This window comes from Dromiciops gliroides, chromosome 4, assembly GCF_019393635.1.
Source record: "Dromiciops gliroides isolate mDroGli1 chromosome 4, mDroGli1.pri, whole genome shotgun sequence".
NCBI lineage: Eukaryota > Metazoa > Chordata > Mammalia > Microbiotheria > Microbiotheriidae > Dromiciops > Dromiciops gliroides.
In genome coordinates, this window is record NC_057864.1 from 242154198 (window position 1) to 242172662 (window position 18465).

Sequence of the window (18465 nt, forward strand, 5' to 3'; positions counted from 1 at the left end):
ACAGCTGATGGAAGGGGGCAACCATGAGGGTGCCCCAGAGGAGCCACTAAGGAAAAGCTGGGAGAGCCATTGAAAGGAGAGAAGCTATAGGATTCTTAGCGATGAGACAAAGGCTTTGCATTTTAACATAAACTAAGTAACTAGATCCTAGGGTTTGTAGTAGGATGGGACTCTTGGAGTTGTCTTTCAGCTTCCTTTTCTTTTTTTTTCTTGTGAGGCAATTGGGGTTAAGTGACTTGCCCAGGGTCACACAGCTAGAAAGTGTTAAGTGTCTGAGGCCAGATTTGAACTCAGGTCCTCCTGACTCCAGGGCTGGTACTCTATCCACTGCGCCACCTAGTTGCCCCCCCCCATCAGCTTCCTTTTCTTACAGAGGGGGAGACTGAGGCACAAAGGAGGGGAGTGGCTTAGCAATGGTAACATAGCATAGACAGATGAACTGAGGGCCAGTGGTTTTATCCTACTTTTGATTCAAACACAGAAATTTGTGGTGTGGAATGGTACAGATCAGGTCTCTAGCACCAACTTTGATAGGAATACAACTTGGATTGAAATTCTGCCAGACTGCCTTGAGCAAATAAACAATTTCCCTGGGCTTCGATTCCAAAAGGAAGGGGTTAGACTAAATAGCCTGTGAGGACCCTTTCTGCTCAAGGTCTTTCATTCTGTGATCTGAATTTGAAAGTAAAGACAGGAGGATGGAAAGAGAATGGGAAGATTTGAGTTCAAATTCAGCACCATCACAGTATTTTTGTAAGCTCAAATAAGTCACTTTATGTGTCTGAACATCTGTTCCCTCATTTGTAAGATCTGAGGTGGATCCTACCTGACTCACAGGGCTCTTGGGAGAACCAAAGTGTGTGTGTGTGTGTGTGTGTGTGTGTGTGTGTGTGTGTGTGTATGGGTGTTCAAGTGCTTTGTGACAGTAAAACACTAGAGAAATGTAAGCTTGGCTGAGCCAGGAAGAATCCGGAGATGTTTGAGGTTGAGGTCAGGAAGGGCCACACCTTCCCACAAACCATCTGCCCACACAGAAAGATAAGACCACTAGACAGGACAGACTATTGGGCACGCCCAGAATGTCACTGTGTATGATATAATTTTCCATTTGTCAACAAGCAGCTTTGTAATAGTCCTTCAGGTGCATTTGTGTCCCGTTTCTTGATTTTGCCTATAAGCTCCCTGAAGGCAAGATCTGTTTTCTATTTCTTCTCTACCCTAGGCTGTTTGAATGGGGACCTTTATTCAGAAGCCCCAAAACTAAGGTTGCCCTCACTTCTTTCTTTTGGGACACTAATAGTATCCTGAGCCAGTGAAGAGGAGGAAGAGGTGGAGGAGGACAGAGCCACTTGATTGGCTAGCACCAGTCTGAGGCCATGCTGTGATTGGCTGCTTGCTCCAGAGGTAGGAATCATAATTCTCTTGTTTTAAAACTCCAATAAAACTTACAGTATCCGGTCCAGCATTGGATTCATAACTAATAATGCACTTTTCCCCACATCTGGGGGGGGGGGAGAAGGGAGGGAGAGGGAACATTCATGAGCTCTTTTGACCTCATGTTGCCCTACCAGGCCCCAAACTAGTACTGTGCCCTACAAATAATAAGTTCTCATTAAAAGTTTGTTGAATGAAATAAGAATTTGGAGAGGAGGGGAAAAGGAACTGGCCTTGACTGTGGGAGTGAGATTGAAAGCACGAGGGACACAAGGAGACAATATATTCCAACATCCACCTTGGTGCTACAGATGGGGTGGAGGAGGGAGAGGTACTGCCCTATGGGGGAAGTCTCTCTCCCCTCCTCCTACAGTCACAGAGGAGAGTCCTGAAGAATTGGAGGTGGGGGGTGGGGCACTCAGCCCCATCTCCTACATCTGTTTTTTTCTGCTGGAGTTTCTTTTTTTCTTTTTGGTTTCCCGCTTGTTAAATAATTAATATAATTAATTTAAAATATAAAATACACAGTGTTCTTTCTCTTCTTCTCCTCTTCTGTTTGCTTGGGGGTGATTTTTAAATATAGGTCTCATCTCCAATGGGCAAAGGGGCTTCAGGGAGGGTCATAGAGGCCCCCTGAGCCCCCAACATGTGAGGGGATCTGATCCCCCCCGCAATTTCCCCCCTCCATGGGACCCCCATGGATAGAGGACAATTTCTGCCTTGCCCTGAGGCCCCTGGGATGGTGAAGGGGGTCTCTCTTGGGCAATGGCTCTGAGTTGGCCATGGGGGGGGGGTCCTGGCTTTTTGAAGGGTTGGGAGGGTTAAGCAGGCAGGGGTCCTAGCCCTGGAAACAGACAGGCCCCAGCATAACTCCACTCCGTCTAGGGGGGGCCCCCAAGTCCGAGAAGGAAGCATCCAGCACAGGAAGCTGCTCCAGTAGGGGCGTCCGAACTTCAAGCACTGTTCGGCCCTGATGTGTCTAAGGAAAGATAAAACAAGATAAGAGGTCAACATAAAGATGGGGTCCCCATTTTATAACTCCTACCCCAAAATTGTAGGACTGAGCTCCTTCCTCCTTGGGCTACCCTCGAGAGGATCACTACTCCCTACTCCACTTGGCCTCCATCATGAAGGACTCTTCTGGTTTCCATATTTGGAGCCCGTAACTTTTTCCTCTGTCCCTATCAGACCCCTGGTCTCCTCTCCCCATACCTGGCAGCCATCTCTGAATTCCTTGACATATGGACTTGTCTCTGGGCTCAGTTCATCCTCGTTGGCTCCCCGGAGCCGGAGGGGCCCATCCCGAGCCCCTCCTGTACATGGGTAGGAGACATCCTGGTGAGCAGATACACTGAGCAGACGCAAGAATGTGAGCTGTACCACGCCTACAGGGGATCCCCCAGAGTCCACATATGAGAACTGAAAAAAAAGATAGCAATGAGTGCCATCAGGATTGAGATTGGGGATTTGTCCAGGAGGAAGCAAAAGGTTCAAGGTTCAAGGAGCGAGCGAGAGAGAGAGAGAGAGAGAGAGAGAGAGAGGGAGAGAGAGAGAAGAGAGGGAATGAGAGGGGGGGGGGAGGTGGCAGTGAGTTGAGGAGACATGAGGCAACATGAGAAAGGGAAATCAAGAGAGAGAGAGAGAGAGAACCAGAAAAGAGGAAGAGATAAGAGTCAGGAGAAGGGCTGAAGGGGAAGGAAATAAAATCAGTGTCATGGAGAGAAGCAGTGAGTTACAGAGGCTCTCAGGGAGTTATAGAGATCAAGAGGTGGGGAGGGTAGCTCACCTGTGTGACATCATCCCTAGGTGACACACAGGTTTCTCCTCCTGCCGTGAAGTTACAGAAAACACGGAAAGCATCCCTGGCACAGCCTTGGTTAGGGTCAACCCAGTATTCACCTAGTTAGGCAGGGGGCCAGAGAAGATGGAAGGGTCAGGACCATCCCCATTGTCTGTCCCATCACCCCTTTCCCTTTCCTTTTCTGTTCCACATTTCTAGTCCCTACTCCTACCCACCTTTAAATTATTCATTCTCTCTCACTCTCTCTCTCTCTTTCTCTCACTCTGTCTCTGTCTCTCTCTCTCACTCTTTCTGTCTCTGTCTCTCTCTTACATACACACACACACCCCTACAACCACATTCTTCTCTCTGCTTGAGGCTTGCAGGTGAAACCTCCCAATATGTGTTGTCTCCCCCATTAGAATATGAGAGCAGGGACTAGCTTGCTCTTCTGTTCCCCCAGAGCCTAGTACAATGCTTTGTACATAAGTTCTTCATCAGTGCTTTTTCATTCATTCGTGCAATCATTTGTTCATCATCCAGATTTCTCCATCTCTTAAGCCTCTGTTTCCACATATCCTCCTTTCCTCCCATATCAACCCCCTCTCCCCTGACCCCCACCCCTTTGTGTTTGTCTCTTCATGTTCCCCTCTGACCATCAGGAAGCTCAGGGTGACATAGTCTCAGGTCCTGACAGGTTCGAGCTGGGCTCTCCTGAGTTCCTGCTGGGCGCCTCATTTGTTCAATCTCATCTCGGAGGGAATCCAGGGAGCCAAATATCTCTTCCAGGCCCCCAGGGGCTCCAGGGGCTCCCCGAGCTTCTGCAGCCTCATCCTCCTGCATCAGCTGGCTTGCATCTACAGAACGCCGAGATTTCTTGGGCATCTGGATGGGCAGTGGCTGGATCACCTCTCCAGGAGGACCCTGAAGGACAGAAAATTTGCTGAGAGTAAGCAGGAAGATGGAGACCTAAACTTTGGAAGACAGAAAGGGTGAGACAGACATAGAAAGCACCAAAGGCAGGGAGGAAAAAAGAGACAAATGGATAGAGAACACTTCCCCTCACTCACCGGATGTCCAGGTGGACCTTGGACGCCTTTCTCTCCCTTGGGTCCAGCTTGACCCTGACATGGGGAAACAAAAAAGTCAGAAGATTCAAAAAGTCACTCAAAGGGATCATATAGGTACAAGGAGTCCAGTGAGGAGTAAGAGGTCATAGCCTATCAGATGGTCAGAGGGGTCAGGGAATTGGTGTCCTACCAAGCCTGAAGTATGAAGGATCAAGGTCCCTCTCCAAGAGCTGCTCTTTATACCAGGGTAGGGAGCAATGTCTAGTCTAATCTGGGGGGACGTAGCAGGGGCCAGAGGATAGAGTTGGCAAGGAAGTAGAAAGGGCATGGAGGGGGAAAGGCTTACTTACCGTGGCTCCTTTGGCACCTTTGGGGCCAGCAGGTCCCTATGGAGAGGGACAAAGGAGACAGAGTTACCTCGGAGCAATGAAAGGACAGAGGGATGGATGATCATGGAGTCACAGAGACTATACATATAAATAGGGGTGCTTCTGCATGGCAGAGGGGGAGAATAATGAAGGTTGTACTAGAGTATTTAGCAAGATATTAGGATATTGGAGAAGTATGAAGGGATATTTTCAAATTCCTGGGAACAATTAGAAGTTGAATATTACTCGGCTAAGGGAGATTTGTAAAAGTTATTGAGGTGTATGAGTGAGAAGAAGGGGACTAGTGGAGATTACTTGATACAATTTTTTTTTTTTTTGCGGGGCAATGGGGGTTAAGTGACTTGCCCAGGGTTACACAGCTAGTGTCAAGTGTCTGAGGCAGGATTTGAACTCAGGTACTCCTGAATCCAAGGCTGGTGCTTTATCCACTGCATCGCCTAGCTGCCCCCTTGATGCAATATTTGAAGGGGGGAAGGGTTACTCACAGGAAGGCCAGGGGGTCCTCCAGGGCCAATTGGGCCAGATGCTCCAGGTATACCCTAGAAGGAAGAAAAGTCTAGTCAACCCCATTATGTCTGCCCCCTTCCCACAATGCTAAGCCTCCTCCCTACTAATAACAAAGTCCTCCCTCCAAGGTCTTTAATATTAATCTCCTCCTCTCCTGGCTTCTCCTAGGCCTCAAGCACATTTAAGGTCGATTGCCCACAGAGTGATAGGGAAAGATGGTTCTGGGCCCTCCCTCATACTCACCGTCTCTCCCTTCTGACCATGTGCACCTTGGGGACCAGGGAGTCCTCGATCACCTTTTTCCCCTTGTTCTCCAGGAGGGCCAATCAGGCCAATGAGACCAGGGTGACCCTAGGGGAGGAAAGAACATAAGACAAAGGGAACACAAACAGGGCAGGGATATGAAGTGAGAGAGCAGGATCTGAAAACAGGAAGGGAACCATTAACCATTAAACCAGCTGGACCCCTTCCGTCCCTGAGTGGAAAAGGGTTTGGAAGACAGGGTCAGGGGGCCTTTATTTTTTTTTTTAATTCTTTGCAGGGCAATGAGGATTAAGTGACTTGCCCAGGGTCACACAGCTAGTAAATGTCAAGTGTCTGAGGCTGGATTTGAACTCAGGTACTCCTGAATCCAGGGCCGGTGCTTTATCCACTTCGCCACCTAGGGGCCTTTATACAAGAGATGTTGAGGGAGCACAGGGGAGGGCAAGGGAACCCAAAACGAGGTGAGGGGATATTTTACATCCTGTTGGAGGGTGTGACATTACATGACCCAATTCCCACCCTCCAGATTTAGGAGAGGAGAGGAATTCCATCCAAAGATGGTTGCCCAGTTGTCTGCCTCTTACCTTTTCTCCTTTGGCTCCAGGGTCACCCCTGAGGCCAGGGAGGCCAGGAGGTCCCTGTATGGAGACAGATGATCATTTGTTATCCGGAAACAGCCAGCAGGAAAGTCCCATCTCTTCCTACCTCTAAATTCCCTCTCCCTTTCTTTATATCTTCTGCTACCACTGTCCTCCACCCCCAGGATCACCCATCTCCAGGGTCCTGGTCTCTGCTCTGCCCCCATGTACACCCTTCCCTCAGAGTCACTCACCACAGGACCTGGAGGCCCAGCCGGTCCGGTGGCTCCAGGCCGTCCCTGTTGTCCCTATAGAGGCGAGGAGGAAAACAGGGGTCAGAGAAAGATGCCTTCCCCATGAGTCTTCTCCTTCCCATCAAATAACTGATAACTGAACTCTTGTTCTGGAAGCCCTTCGTTCCCAATCCTCCACCTCCATAGGTACTATTTATCCCCTCTTCAGCCCCCTGTGACTCACCACGGAGCCTGGGATTCCCCTCAAACCATCAGGGCCTGGTTTTCCTGCTGCCCCAGCTGGACCCACTGGTCCTGTCTTCCCAGGAGCACCAACAGCACCCTGCTCCCCCTGAAATACATAGAGAGGAATCAGAGAAGGCCGGGGGAGGAGTCAAAGGGTAGGAACAGACCAGGTCAGAGGACAGGAAGAGGTTGATGCTTCCACAGGAAGATTTTGGGGTAGAAAAGGGGTTAGCTCTCTGAGCCAAGGCACTTGAAGATATAAGACCAGAGTGGCAACAGAGGGGGTTTTCTTGGGGTAAGGAGAGGTGGGAGAGAATATGAGAATCTTCCAGGATCTACTCTCTCTTACCTTGGCTCCCTTCTCTCCTTGTCGACCCTCAGGGCCTGCTGCACCTGCAGGACCCTAGAGGGATGGGGTGAGAAAGAGAAACAGGGGTTAGACAAAGGATAGAGAACAGATAAGAACAACTGTCTCCCCAAGATTTCACACACAGAGCTTCCACCACCATCACAAGGAAAGAACCAGGGATAGAAACACCACAGCTAGTCCTATCTCAAATCGCACCCCACCAGGGACCCAGTCATCCTTTTGATGGCCTAGAGGGACCCAAGGATCCAGACACCTTCTCTTATTTCTTTTTTGGTGAGGCAATTGGGGTTAAGTGACTTGCCCAGGGTCACACAACTAGTAAATATCAAGGGTCTGAGGCCGGATTTGAACTCAGGTCCTTCTGACTCTAGGGCCGGTGCTCTATCCACTGCACCACCTAGCTGCCCCAAATAGGAGATTTATTTTTTTTTTGGTGGGGCAATGAGGGTTAAGTGACTTTCCCAGGGTCACACAGCTAGTAAGTGTCAAGTGTCTCAGGCCAAATTTGAACTCAGGTCCTCCTGAATCCAGGGCCGGTACTTTATCCACTGTGCCACCTAGCTGCCCCCACCTCCCTCATTTTTAGCTAGTTTTTATATAATCCTTTAAGGTTTCCAAAGTGCTTTAAGCATATTATCTCATTTGATCCTCAAAGCCACCCTGAGAGTAGGTGGTATTCTCACTCTCCATTTTACAGATGAGTAAACTGAGGCTGGGAGAGGTCAAGTGATTTGCCCAGGATCATATGGCTCATAAATGTCCGAGACAGAACTTGAATGAAGGTCTTTCTGACTTCAAGCCTCGCGCTCTATCCACTAGGCCACTTACCCTCTTGCCAGGTGGTCCAGGAGGACCATTCTCTCCAGTAGGACCCGGGGATCCCTGGGAAAAGGAGGAAGAGATGGACCTATTAACAGTGAAGAGATAATGGAAGTGGAAACTGAGGGGGATGAAAAGGGAAGGATTAGGGAAAGGTTATACTAGAGTCCAGAGGTTTGGGGGCACTGAAAAATCTGGAGGATGGGAGTCGAAGGGTCAGAATCCAAGGTTAGAGAAATGCAGTCACTCACAGGCTGTCCAGCTTCTCCATCCTCCCCTCTGTCGCCTTTAGCACCATCCTGACCCTGGAGAGATGGAAGGGTGTGGGGCTTAGAGGGGGGGCCTTACCCCTTCCTAGAATTACACCTCCAACCTTTTCTGGTTTTCCAATTCTGTTGCTCCCTCAAGTAACCACCAATCAATCAGTCAAATACTTAGTAAGTGCCTATTGTGTGCCAGGCACTGTGCTAGAAGTTGGGAATGCAAACACATAGAATGAAATAATTGCTAATCATCGAATATGATAGAATGTGTATGCAAATACATAGAATCGAAATAATTGCTATGAAAGCCTAAGAAATAACTCCAGCTCCAAAAATAATCTCTTATCAAAACCCTTGTCCCCACCCCTCCCACCCCCTTTCCTAATGGGAGACTTACTCGGGGACCCCCTTCTCCAGGAGGGCCAGGGTCACCAGGAAAACCAACAGGGCCCTGTGAGGGCAAAGAAAAAGAAAGGAGTCACAAGAAAGGAGCTCAGAGGCACCAGGCCCTGCACAGACTAATGCCCACCCTGGAGCTGGGCCCACATAGCCCCACCCAGGACACATCCCACCCACCCCACCCCCCATTTCTGACTTACATACTCTAGTCATGTCACATGCTCACCCCTCCCCCAGAATCTTTGCCCCACCCTTTCCTATCTTGCTGTACCCTGTCCTACACCTTGGGGTCCATGGGAATTGGGTTCTCCTGAACCCCATCCTTTTCATTCTCATTGCCTTACACTCTCTGGGTGATCCTTACTCCATACTCACAGGGTTTCCTTTTGGGCCATCATCACCTGTGGGGCCCTTAGGTCCAGGTGGTCCAGCTTCCCCTGGTTGTCCGGACTCTCCTTTTTCTCCCCGTTCCCCTCTAGGGCCCTGGACAAAAGTGATGAAGAAACAAAATCGGAGGAGGGGACAGAATAAGTGGTATTAATGGAAAGGTCACAAAGAGGCCAAGAGAATAACAGGTATGGCCCATGTCTTCAACTGCCCTTGCCCATTCCCTCTACTCCCATCCCCTCCTGGAAGGAATGGGAGTAACGGAAGAAGAGTTCAGGAAATAGATTGATCCAGATAAAGATGCCAATGTACCCAATATTCTTTTTTTTTTTGGTGGGGTAATGGGGTTAAGTGACTTGCCCAGGGTCACACAGCTAGTAAGTGTCAAGTGTCTGAGGTAAGATTTGAACTCAAGTCCTCCTGAATCCAGGACCAGTGCTTTATCCACTGCATCACCTAGCTGCCCTGTACCCAATCCTCTTTTTTTGTTTGTTTTTTTTTGTTTGGTTGGTTGGGGGTTTTTTTCAGGGCAATGGGAGTTAAGTGACTTGTCCAGGGTCACACAGCTAGTAGGTGTCAAGTGTCTGAGGCCGCATTTGAACTCAGGTCTTCCTGAATCCAGAGCCAGTGCTTTATCCACTGTGCCACCTAGCTGCCTCCCGTACCCAATCCTCTTAATGGTCAGTGAGGAAAGAAGGAAATGGGGGGTCAGGGAGAGGTGTGTATCACACAGATCCAGAAACCTTAGCTCCCCTGGCAAGAACAAATGGTACAACAGAAAGAACCACTGATGGGAGAAAGGGAGTGGAAGCTACTGGGTTTTCAGTGCCTCAGGGGGTCAAGGTTTAGGGGAAGTGGGCATCAACTCAGGGTTAGAGATGTCACTCACCTTGACTCCAGGTTCTCCAGGGACCCCTGGAGAGCCCGACTCTCCTGGTTCCCCCTGTAATGAGATCAGGGGTCAAATATAGATCCTCTGCATCCCACCTCGCCTTTGTCCCATTCCCTCTCTGCGAGCCTCCCCATCCTCCCTCCTCATACTATTCCCCACCCACCTTTGCCCAACAACCAGAAGGATTTCCCCTCTGCCTTTCCTTCCTCTGAGTTTCCCTGCCCAGTTCCCCAACATTTACCTTTTCTCCAAGAGGACCCTGATTTCCAACACCTCCTGGGGGGCCTTGTGGACCCTAAAAGAGAGACACAGTGATAGTTATCACCCAGAGAGGAGGCATTTTAAAGAGATGGAAGGGAATAGATGGGCCTTAAGAACACTGCAGAAAATCAGGACGGGGGAGTTGGGGGAACTCCTTGAAGGTCAGGATAAAGGGGCTGAAGGAGTGTAACTCTTCTTCCAAAGAGATTTCTCATCACTGAAGAGAAACAGAAGGATGAGCCAAATGACCTGGGAAGGGCATCAAGATGGGAAGTGGGAGATACTTACATCTGCTCCATTAGGTCCAGCAGGACCTCGGGGTCCTGGTGGGCCAGGTGGACCCTGGAAAGAGACAGAAACACATAAACAGAGAGAAAGAAGGGAAGAGATACAAGTAGACAAAGAAACAACTAGGCTGTTGAAATACAGAAAGTCCGACTTTTAAGTAGAAGGGTAAGGGAACAAAGTGGAAATAGCCAGGGGTCAGTAAGAGGGTCTTTGGGAGTTAGTAAAGGGGTCACAGATGAGTCAGAGCAGGGGTTCTTGAAGAACACAGGAAGGGTATAATAAATCAGTGGTTAGAGTTGGGGGGTTAATAGAGAGGAAATGGGAGTGGGGTCACACTCACCATGGGTCCCACATCTCCTGTCTCTCCTTTCTCTCCCGAAGGACCTGGTAAACCCTGTGGGTAGAGAGACACACAGAGACTGACATGAGGAAAAAGACTAGGGGCTTTCCTTAAAGAAAGGTCATGGTCTCAATAGTCCTTGGGTGGCATCCCCATCTCCTGTCTCTTCCCCTCAAAATGTTTCACCTTCTGGGGGCAACTAGGTGGTACAGTGGATAGAGCACCAGTCCTAGATTCAGGAGGACCCGAGTTCAAATCCAGCCTCAGACAATTACTAGCTGTGTGACCCTAAGCAAGTCACTGAACCCAAATTGCCTCACCAAAAAAAAAAAAAAAACTTTCACCTTCTGCTAATTCTATGCTGCCTCTTACTTCTCTCTGGAGTCCCTACTCCCTCATATCATTCCTACTTTCAGTGTTGGGGTTGGGGAAGGGAGGCATGCCCCATCTTCTTCTTATCCATTACCCACCATATCTCTGACCCTGACCCTCAACACAAATACACACAGAGAGAGCTCACCTGAAGGCCAATGGGTCCAGGAGGGCCATTAAATCCCCTTGTTCCCTCGTCCCCTTTGGCTCCAAAATGTCCCTGGGGTCCCCGAGCACCAGGTTCTCCATCTACTCCCTATGCACAGAGAGAAGGGATTTGGCAGTTGCATACAGAGAGAGCGAGACAGAGAGAGAGAGAGAGACAGAGAGAGAGAGAGAGACAGAGAGAGAGAGAGAGAGAGAGAGAGAGAGAGAGAGAGAGAGAGAACCATACTAGGGAGAACAAAAGAGGTCCCAGATCCAGAAACTGAGATTGCCCAAACAAAATAGGAAGGCACTTCCCCTAAGGAACAAGTGAATGATAGGGATTGGGAAAGGTCATGTCAATAACAACTATAACAGTCTATGAATGGAGAAAAATTTAAGGAAAAGGACTGGGGAAGAATCAAGGAAGTCAGGGGTATCTGGTCACTCACCGCTGCTCCAGGTTGACCCAGGGGACCCAGTGGTCCAGGGGGTCCAGGAGGGCCCTGACAAGGGAAAGAGAAGGTTAATCAGAGATACCAGAAGGCACAGAGAGAAAATGAGACACAGGCAGAGTAGAAATGTGTCCAGGAAGACAGCAAATATATAGGAATGGTTGATGTTGGAGGGGCTAGGAAAAACAGGCATATTAATGCATTATTGGCAGAGCTATAAATTGATCCAACCATTCTGGAAAACAATTTGGAATCATGCAAAGAAAGGGACTAAAATATACATTTTTTTTTGACCCAAAGATTCCACTGTTATATGATACCCCAAGGATTGTTTAGTGACTAAATAAAACCAATATATTTGTAGCAACACTTTTTTTGTGGTAGCAAAAAACTAGAAACAAAATAGATGCCCATCAATTAGACGATGGCTTAAAAAATTAGACTGCATGAATATAATGAAATATGCTGTAAGAAATGATGAACATGATGAAGAGAAACATAGGAAGAATTATGTGAACTGATACAAAGTGGTGTAAGTAGAACTAGGAAAACACTGTATACAATGACAAGAATGTAAATGAAAAAGAACAATAGAACAATGGAAACTGAATACTGTGAAATTATAATGACCAAGCTTGATGCCCCCAAAGAAGAGCTAGGAAAAGACACCTCCTTCCTTCTTCTTGTGGTGGGATATGGGAAGCCATGAGTATAGAATCTTGCAAATTACTTCAGACTTTTTTTGATGTATTGGTTAGAATCATGGAATTTTTTTTTCTTCTGCCTTTAAAAAAATTATTTATTATAAAAAATGGCTCTCTGGGAAAAGATTAAGAGAAAAACAGTGAGAGATGCAGAGAATGTAAAACAAAAGATATTAATAAAAATGTATACTTTTAAAAGAAATTGGGGGCAGCTAGGTGGCATAGTGGATAGAGCACCGGCCTTGGATTCAGGAGGACCTGAGTTCAAATCCAGCCTCAGATACTTGATACTTGCTAGCTGTGTGACCCTGGGCAAGTCACTTAACCTCCACTGCTCCACCAAAAAATTAAAACATTTTTAAAGAGAAAGAAAGAAATTAGGCCAAGAAATCACAGATTAGTTACTCACATGTTCACCCTTGTTCCCTTTGCTGCCCTTCTGTCCAGCATCACCAACCTCACCCTGGAAGTGAGAGATATGTCAGATATAGGGATGGGAGACACAGAGTGATGAATGAGAAATGAGAGACAACACAGTGGGGTTAGAAGGTCACAGATGAATTATCTTGAACCTATTCTCTTCAGGAAGAGCCTAGGAATGATAATGGAATAGGGAGTCAGGGGGTTTGGTGTGTTACCTTGTCTCCATCTTCTCCAGCCACACCTGGGGGCCCAGCAGGACCAGGTAACCCCACAGGTCCTTGGACACCATCTCGGCCAGTTGGGCCAATGGGACCTTTCTCACCCTGTGACAGGAAGAAGGGATTCAGAAAGAAAGTCAGACACCAACCAGGGTTGGACACATTGACCCTTCCTTCTCTCACCAAAAACCTCTCTTCCATTACTCGGTTCACAAGTGTAGTTCTCTCTATGCTCCCCCAAGGGACTGTCTTATCCAGTAGTATCCCCATTATTCCTTAGCTCACAGACCACCCCCAAAACCTTTGACACAGAGACCTCACAAACGTCTTACACATACTCACCGGAACACCTTTCTCTCCAGCAGCACCTGGGGGACCCTGAGGCCCAGGTCTTCCTGGGGGACCAATGGGTCCCCCTGTACCTGCCACACCTCGCTCTCCAGGAGAGCCCTGGAGGGAGACGAGATAAAATATGGGCCATAAAGAGATTATTCAGGACCTGATCTACCTATATTGATTCTCCCTAACAAATAGGGAAGGTCCACACAACCCCCACCAAATCCAATAATCCTTTGCTCCTCGACTCTGAAGAGTCCAAGAGGAGTAGGCTCCTCTCCCACTTGTGGCTCTTTCTTTAAGTGGAATGGGAGAAATGACTCAGTGATCTTCTTAGGGTCTCCCACTTTAAATTCCTTCTCCCTCAAAGACCCCAGACTTACCGCAGGGCCTGGGGGGCCAGGTGGACCTTCATTTCCCTTCAGGCCACCACCTCCCTGTAGAAGAAAGAGATAAAGCTGAGAGAAAAAGAATCAGAGAAAAGGGAGATGGCAGGTCGGAGAAACTGAGGGAGGTATCAGAGAATCAGGCAGCAGACTATGGAAGGCCAGCAGTCATGAAGGTGGGAGCGAAAAGGTCAGAGAAACAGGGAAATCAGATATTGGAACAGGAAGTAAGGAGGGTCTGAAGATGTTGGAGACATCTGCATTTGTGTATAATATATTTTGGGGTTACACTCACTCCAGTGCCTGGGAGGCCCCTTTCACCAGGGAAGCCCCTCAAACCAGCTGGTCCATCCTTCCCAGGAGCTCCAGGGGGGCCAGGGTCTCCCTAAATGTGGGGCATAATGATGGAGACAATAAGAAACAGATACAGTTTCTTCCTCAATCTGAGAAGATGCCCAAAGAATTCTCACTCCCTTATACTTCTTCAGCCTCCCTTCCCCTGGATCGCCAGTCCTTGGTCTGTCGAAAGACATTCCCTATATCCCCACCTTACCTTAGTTCCCTCTTTGCCGGATGGCCCAGTCAGGCCTTGCTCTCCTGGGGGACCTGGGGGGCCGGGGTGGCCTCGTTCCCCCATAGGTCCTGACTCTCCTGCAGCTCCCTGTGGGATGGGAACAGCAATCTCACATCACAGACCCTCCCAATAATCCTCTAAACTGTCTATCCTCCATCACCCTCACTTTTTGATTCCCATGATTTTTTGGGGGGACAATAGGGGCTCTAAGAGACTCCCTACTCTTGAACCAAGTTATCTTTGCGGGGTGAGGGAGGATGCTTATGTGTGCAAATAAATATGCCATCTTGTGGCTATACCTAGAAACTGCATCTTCCTCAAGGGCCCAGGGAGATGGCGTAAAGCCACTCAGAATGGAAAAACATGGAAGGTTCCACCTCCCTCTGCCCCTAAAGTCTTCAGAAATAGGAGCAACTGAATGTTGGACTAGGCTGTCCAAGGCCTCCCACCCTCAACTCCTCCCCTCCATTGCTGTCTCATCCAGTAACTACAGAGGGAATTATTTCATCTCTTCCCCAGCAAGAAGACAAGAAGGAGGTGGGGGAGAGGTGGGAAGGCACAAATCCCTAGGTCTGAAGGCTATCATCCCCCAGGGGAAGACATACCTGAGGTCCCACCACCCCTGGGGGTCCAGGGGGGCCTGTCTTTCCTTGGAAACCCTGGAGAGAGAGAGATAGAAACAGAGATTAAAGAGATGTGCAGCTGTCCAATTATCATTGGTGTCCGGAAGGGAAAGAGGGGTCACCAGTGGAGCTATTTAAATGCTTCTATATAAGCTGTGCTCATCCATTCAAAAATGACTAAAATTGGGGCTGTATGGGGCAGGGGGCCAGGGCCAGGGGGTTGGTGTTTATAGAAGGGTCAAGAAGGGACAGCCACAGGCAGCTAGGTGGCGCAGTGGATAGAGCACCGGCCCTGGAGTCAGGAGGACCTGAGTTCAAATCCGGCCTCAGAGACTTAACACTTACTAGTTGTGTGACCCTGGGCAAGTCACTTAACCCCCATTGCCCAGCAAAAAAAAAAAAAAGAAGGGACAGCCACTCACCACTTCTCCTCGCTGGCCAGGGTGTCCTGGAAGCCCATCCTTACCAGGGGGACCCTAGAACAAAAGGTCAAAGATATGAGGACAAGGGAGGGTGGAGAGAGGGGGAAAGAGTTGAAAGGGGGTACCCATAGAAGGATGAAGGGAAAAGATTGGAAGGTATAAGATTCAGGCCTTTGAGGGAGGCTGGTAGGGAGGGGTAACTACAGAATAGAAGGATAAAGGGGTTGGAAGTCAGAGATCAAAGTTATACTCACTGGGGGTCCCTTAGGGCCAGGGAAGCCATTGGGACCCTGAGGTCCAGGGAGACCCTAGAAACAAGAAGCAGGAATAGGATGATAAGTCAGTGGGATAAAGGAGAGAAGGTGTGAACCTGGGGAAATATCACCCTCTCCACAGCAGAAGATTGGCTCCCCCAAGCCCTAGCTCTGTGCGTGACTCGGACACATTAATTGTTGATAGTTACTGGGTCAGACTCACCCTCTCCCCAGGGGGACCGTGGGGACCATCACCGCCTGATGTTCCCTGTGGGAGAGAAACACAAGTTAGGATGTCGGGGGCATTAACAAACCTTCCCTGTGCAGAGGGAAAGGCAGTCAAATGGGGGAGATGTGGGGAAAGCTGAAGGGTGAACAAGTGACAAAAGGTAATGAAAGGTTAAGAAGGATATTTGGCCCACACAAGTGCCACTGACCTTGGCTCCTGATTTTCCTGTGGCTCCTCGAGGTCCTCGTTGGCCTCGGGGACCCTGGCAAGATTTTGGAGGGAGATGGTGAGAGACCCACCGACACAAGAATAGATTCTCCCACCCTCCACATGACTCTGTCGCTCCCTCCCACTTACCGTGGGACCACGTTCTCCTCGAGGCCCTGACTTCCCAGACAGGCCCTGTGGAGAAAGAGGTGGTGGGAGATCAATATATCACCTGCCATTCAGACCACCTAAACCAGGGGGTCTTAACTTGGGGTTCATGGAGTCTGTGGATAGATTTCAAGGGATCCATGAACTTGGATGGGGGGATAATTACATCTTTTTTTTTTTTTTTTTTGGTGGGGCAATGAGGGTTACGTGACTTGCCCAAGGTCACACAGCTAGTAAGTGTCAAGTGTCTGAGGCCGGATTTGAACTCAGGAACTCCTAAATCCAGGGCCGGTGCTTTATCCACCGTGCCACCTAGCTGCCCCTGATAATTATATCTTTATTTCACTATAATAGGTTTCCTTTGCAATCCTTTTATATTCTATTTATGTAAGAGGTCCATAGGTTTCACCAGACTGCCCAAGGGGTCTGTGATGTGAAAACCTTGGGACTCTGCTCTACAGCATTCTTTGCCACCACCCCCCAGAGAGCCTTAATTCAGTCCCCCTATCTCTGCCCACAGAATCCTGCTTCCAATACCCTTCAGAACTCTTCTTCTAAACCCCCCTCCCACAACCCTTTCTCCTAAGCCCACCCTGTCTCAGGCCCCAATCATGCACTCTACCCTCCAGCTTTTTTCCTCCATAGACTCCCCTCCCTTCTTACCCGGGCTCCCTTCTCTCCATTGGCACCAGGAAATCCAGGGAATCCAAGTGACCCCTAGGAGGGGGAAAGAGAAGGAGACATGGAGGAGTCATGGGATGGGAGATGAGATCATTGGAAAGGCCTCAGGGGGTCTCTCACAAGTACAACAGAGATGACACAAGAATAACAAAATGAAAATAATTCTGGATCAAGAGCCAGGGGACCTGGGCTTTGCCCCAGCTCTGCTTCTGACTAACTGTGCAATCTTGGGGGACTTACTTCCCCTCTCTGGGCCTATTTTGTCCTCTGTAAATTGAAGGGGTTGGGCTAATGGCTGCTGGCATTCTGTAGTCTCTGTTGGCCTGATATAGGGGATCAGTGAAGGGGAGAGAAACATGGGATGTGGGAGAAAGAAACAGAATAGAAATGGGGTTTCATTGTTTAAGCCTTACCTTGGGTCCCTGGCGTCCTGGGTAGCCAGGCAGACCAGGAACACCCAGTTTGCCCTGTGGAGAAGACAAAAAGAGCAATTGGAGTGGGGGAAGAACGGGCAAGCCTTCACAGAGACCCCCAAGCCATCATAGAGATAGACCCCTGGCATTAGTCCCCTAGCCCCACCAAAACCCAAGCCTTATCACCCTGCTTCTTCCAAGGGGCCCAGGTCTCTCAATCTTATTCTCCCTCCTTCAGACCTATCTGCTTGACTACTCTTTTTCTCTATTTCTGTGACTGGATTAAAAAAAAAGAAGCTTTGCTTCCTTCCCTATCCTTGGACTACAATCAGTCACTAAAGCCTTTTTGATTGTTCCTTGTAACATCTCTCAGATCCTTGACTTTTTTTTTTTGCTCCTGTTTTAGTTCAGGTTCTCCTATTACCTAGCTATACTATTTTATTTTTTTTTTTTGGTGAGGCAATTGCGGTTAAGTGACTTGCCCAGGCTGACACAGCTAGTAAGTATGAAGGGTCTGAGGTCGGATTTGAACTCAGGTCCTCCTGAATCCAGGGCCAGTGCTCTATCCATTGTGCCACCTAGCTGCCCCCTATCTATACTATTCTTAAAGCTTCCTAACTGGCCTTCCAGCCTCCAGCCTCTCCCTTTTCTGACCCAACCTGCCTAAAAGAGCCCTCTCAGCAGACTATCTCACATCCGTTGATGGCTCCCCCTGTCTATGAGGAGAAAATCCAGATTTCCTAGGCTCATCTTCAAAGCCCTCCATCCTCTAGCCACACCAATCAGATCATGGTCTTTTACTGTTACACTGGACATGCTCCTGTACTCTGTATCTACCCAGTGACTTCATTTGCTGAGTCAGCCAAAGCTGACCAGTACCCCGGGGACACACACACTGTTTCCTATTTCTCCTAGAAACCCAAGCCTCTGGGTCATAGGTTCAAGTGTTGGTTTTATGCAGACATATATATCTAGCCCTAGTCTCCAGCCCACATCACCAACTGTCAGTTTGGACATTTCACACTAGATGTCCCTGCAAAAGACATCTCAAACTCAGGAAGTCCAAAACAGAACTCATTATCTTTCTTCCCTTTCCCAAATGTCCCTATTTCTGTCAAGAGTACCACTATTGGGGCAGCTAGGTGGCACAGTGGATAAAACACCGGCCCTGGATTCAGGAGGACCTGAGTTCAAATCTGACCTCAGACACTTGACACTTACTAGCTGTGTTACCTTGGGCAAGTCACTTAACCCTCACTGCCCTGCAAAGAGAGAGAGAGAGAGAGAGAGAGAACCACTATCCTCCCAGGCTCAAAAGATCAGGCATCCTCCACTC

The 18465-nt window shown here is 48.7% G+C and overlaps 1 protein-coding gene across 1 annotated transcript in view; it reads right to left on the reverse strand.

The window, feature by feature from the left end:
- Positions 1-1100: 1100 nt before the first annotated feature.
- COL11A2 (collagen type XI alpha 2 chain) overlaps positions 1101-18465 on the reverse strand; it is a 39153-nt gene continuing 21788 nt past the window's right edge. Inside the window, exons 31-66 of the mRNA XM_043999623.1 lie at positions 17130-17183; positions 16699-16752; positions 16018-16062; positions 15869-15922; positions 15655-15699; positions 15432-15485; positions 15178-15231; positions 14738-14791; positions 14112-14219; positions 13854-13943; positions 13556-13609; positions 13179-13286; positions 12834-12941; positions 12605-12658; positions 11489-11542; positions 11041-11148; positions 10521-10574; positions 10181-10234; positions 9873-9926; positions 9629-9682; positions 8728-8835; positions 8351-8404; positions 7942-7995; positions 7700-7753; positions 6851-6904; positions 6500-6607; positions 6277-6330; positions 6029-6082; positions 5424-5531; positions 5159-5212; positions 4635-4670; positions 4285-4338; positions 3871-4138; positions 3221-3333; positions 2647-2853; positions 1101-2413 (exon numbers count right to left, since the gene is read on the reverse strand). Of these exons, the coding sequence (XP_043855558.1) occupies positions 2273-2413; positions 2647-2853; positions 3221-3333; positions 3871-4138; positions 4285-4338; positions 4635-4670; positions 5159-5212; positions 5424-5531; positions 6029-6082; positions 6277-6330; positions 6500-6607; positions 6851-6904; positions 7700-7753; positions 7942-7995; positions 8351-8404; positions 8728-8835; positions 9629-9682; positions 9873-9926; positions 10181-10234; positions 10521-10574; positions 11041-11148; positions 11489-11542; positions 12605-12658; positions 12834-12941; positions 13179-13286; positions 13556-13609; positions 13854-13943; positions 14112-14219; positions 14738-14791; positions 15178-15231; positions 15432-15485; positions 15655-15699; positions 15869-15922; positions 16018-16062; positions 16699-16752; positions 17130-17183 (2835 nt within the window). The 3' untranslated portion in view covers positions 1101-2272. The remainder of the gene's footprint in view (positions 2414-2646; positions 2854-3220; positions 3334-3870; positions 4139-4284; positions 4339-4634; positions 4671-5158; positions 5213-5423; positions 5532-6028; positions 6083-6276; positions 6331-6499; positions 6608-6850; positions 6905-7699; positions 7754-7941; positions 7996-8350; positions 8405-8727; positions 8836-9628; positions 9683-9872; positions 9927-10180; positions 10235-10520; positions 10575-11040; positions 11149-11488; positions 11543-12604; positions 12659-12833; positions 12942-13178; positions 13287-13555; positions 13610-13853; positions 13944-14111; positions 14220-14737; positions 14792-15177; positions 15232-15431; positions 15486-15654; positions 15700-15868; positions 15923-16017; positions 16063-16698; positions 16753-17129; positions 17184-18465) is intronic.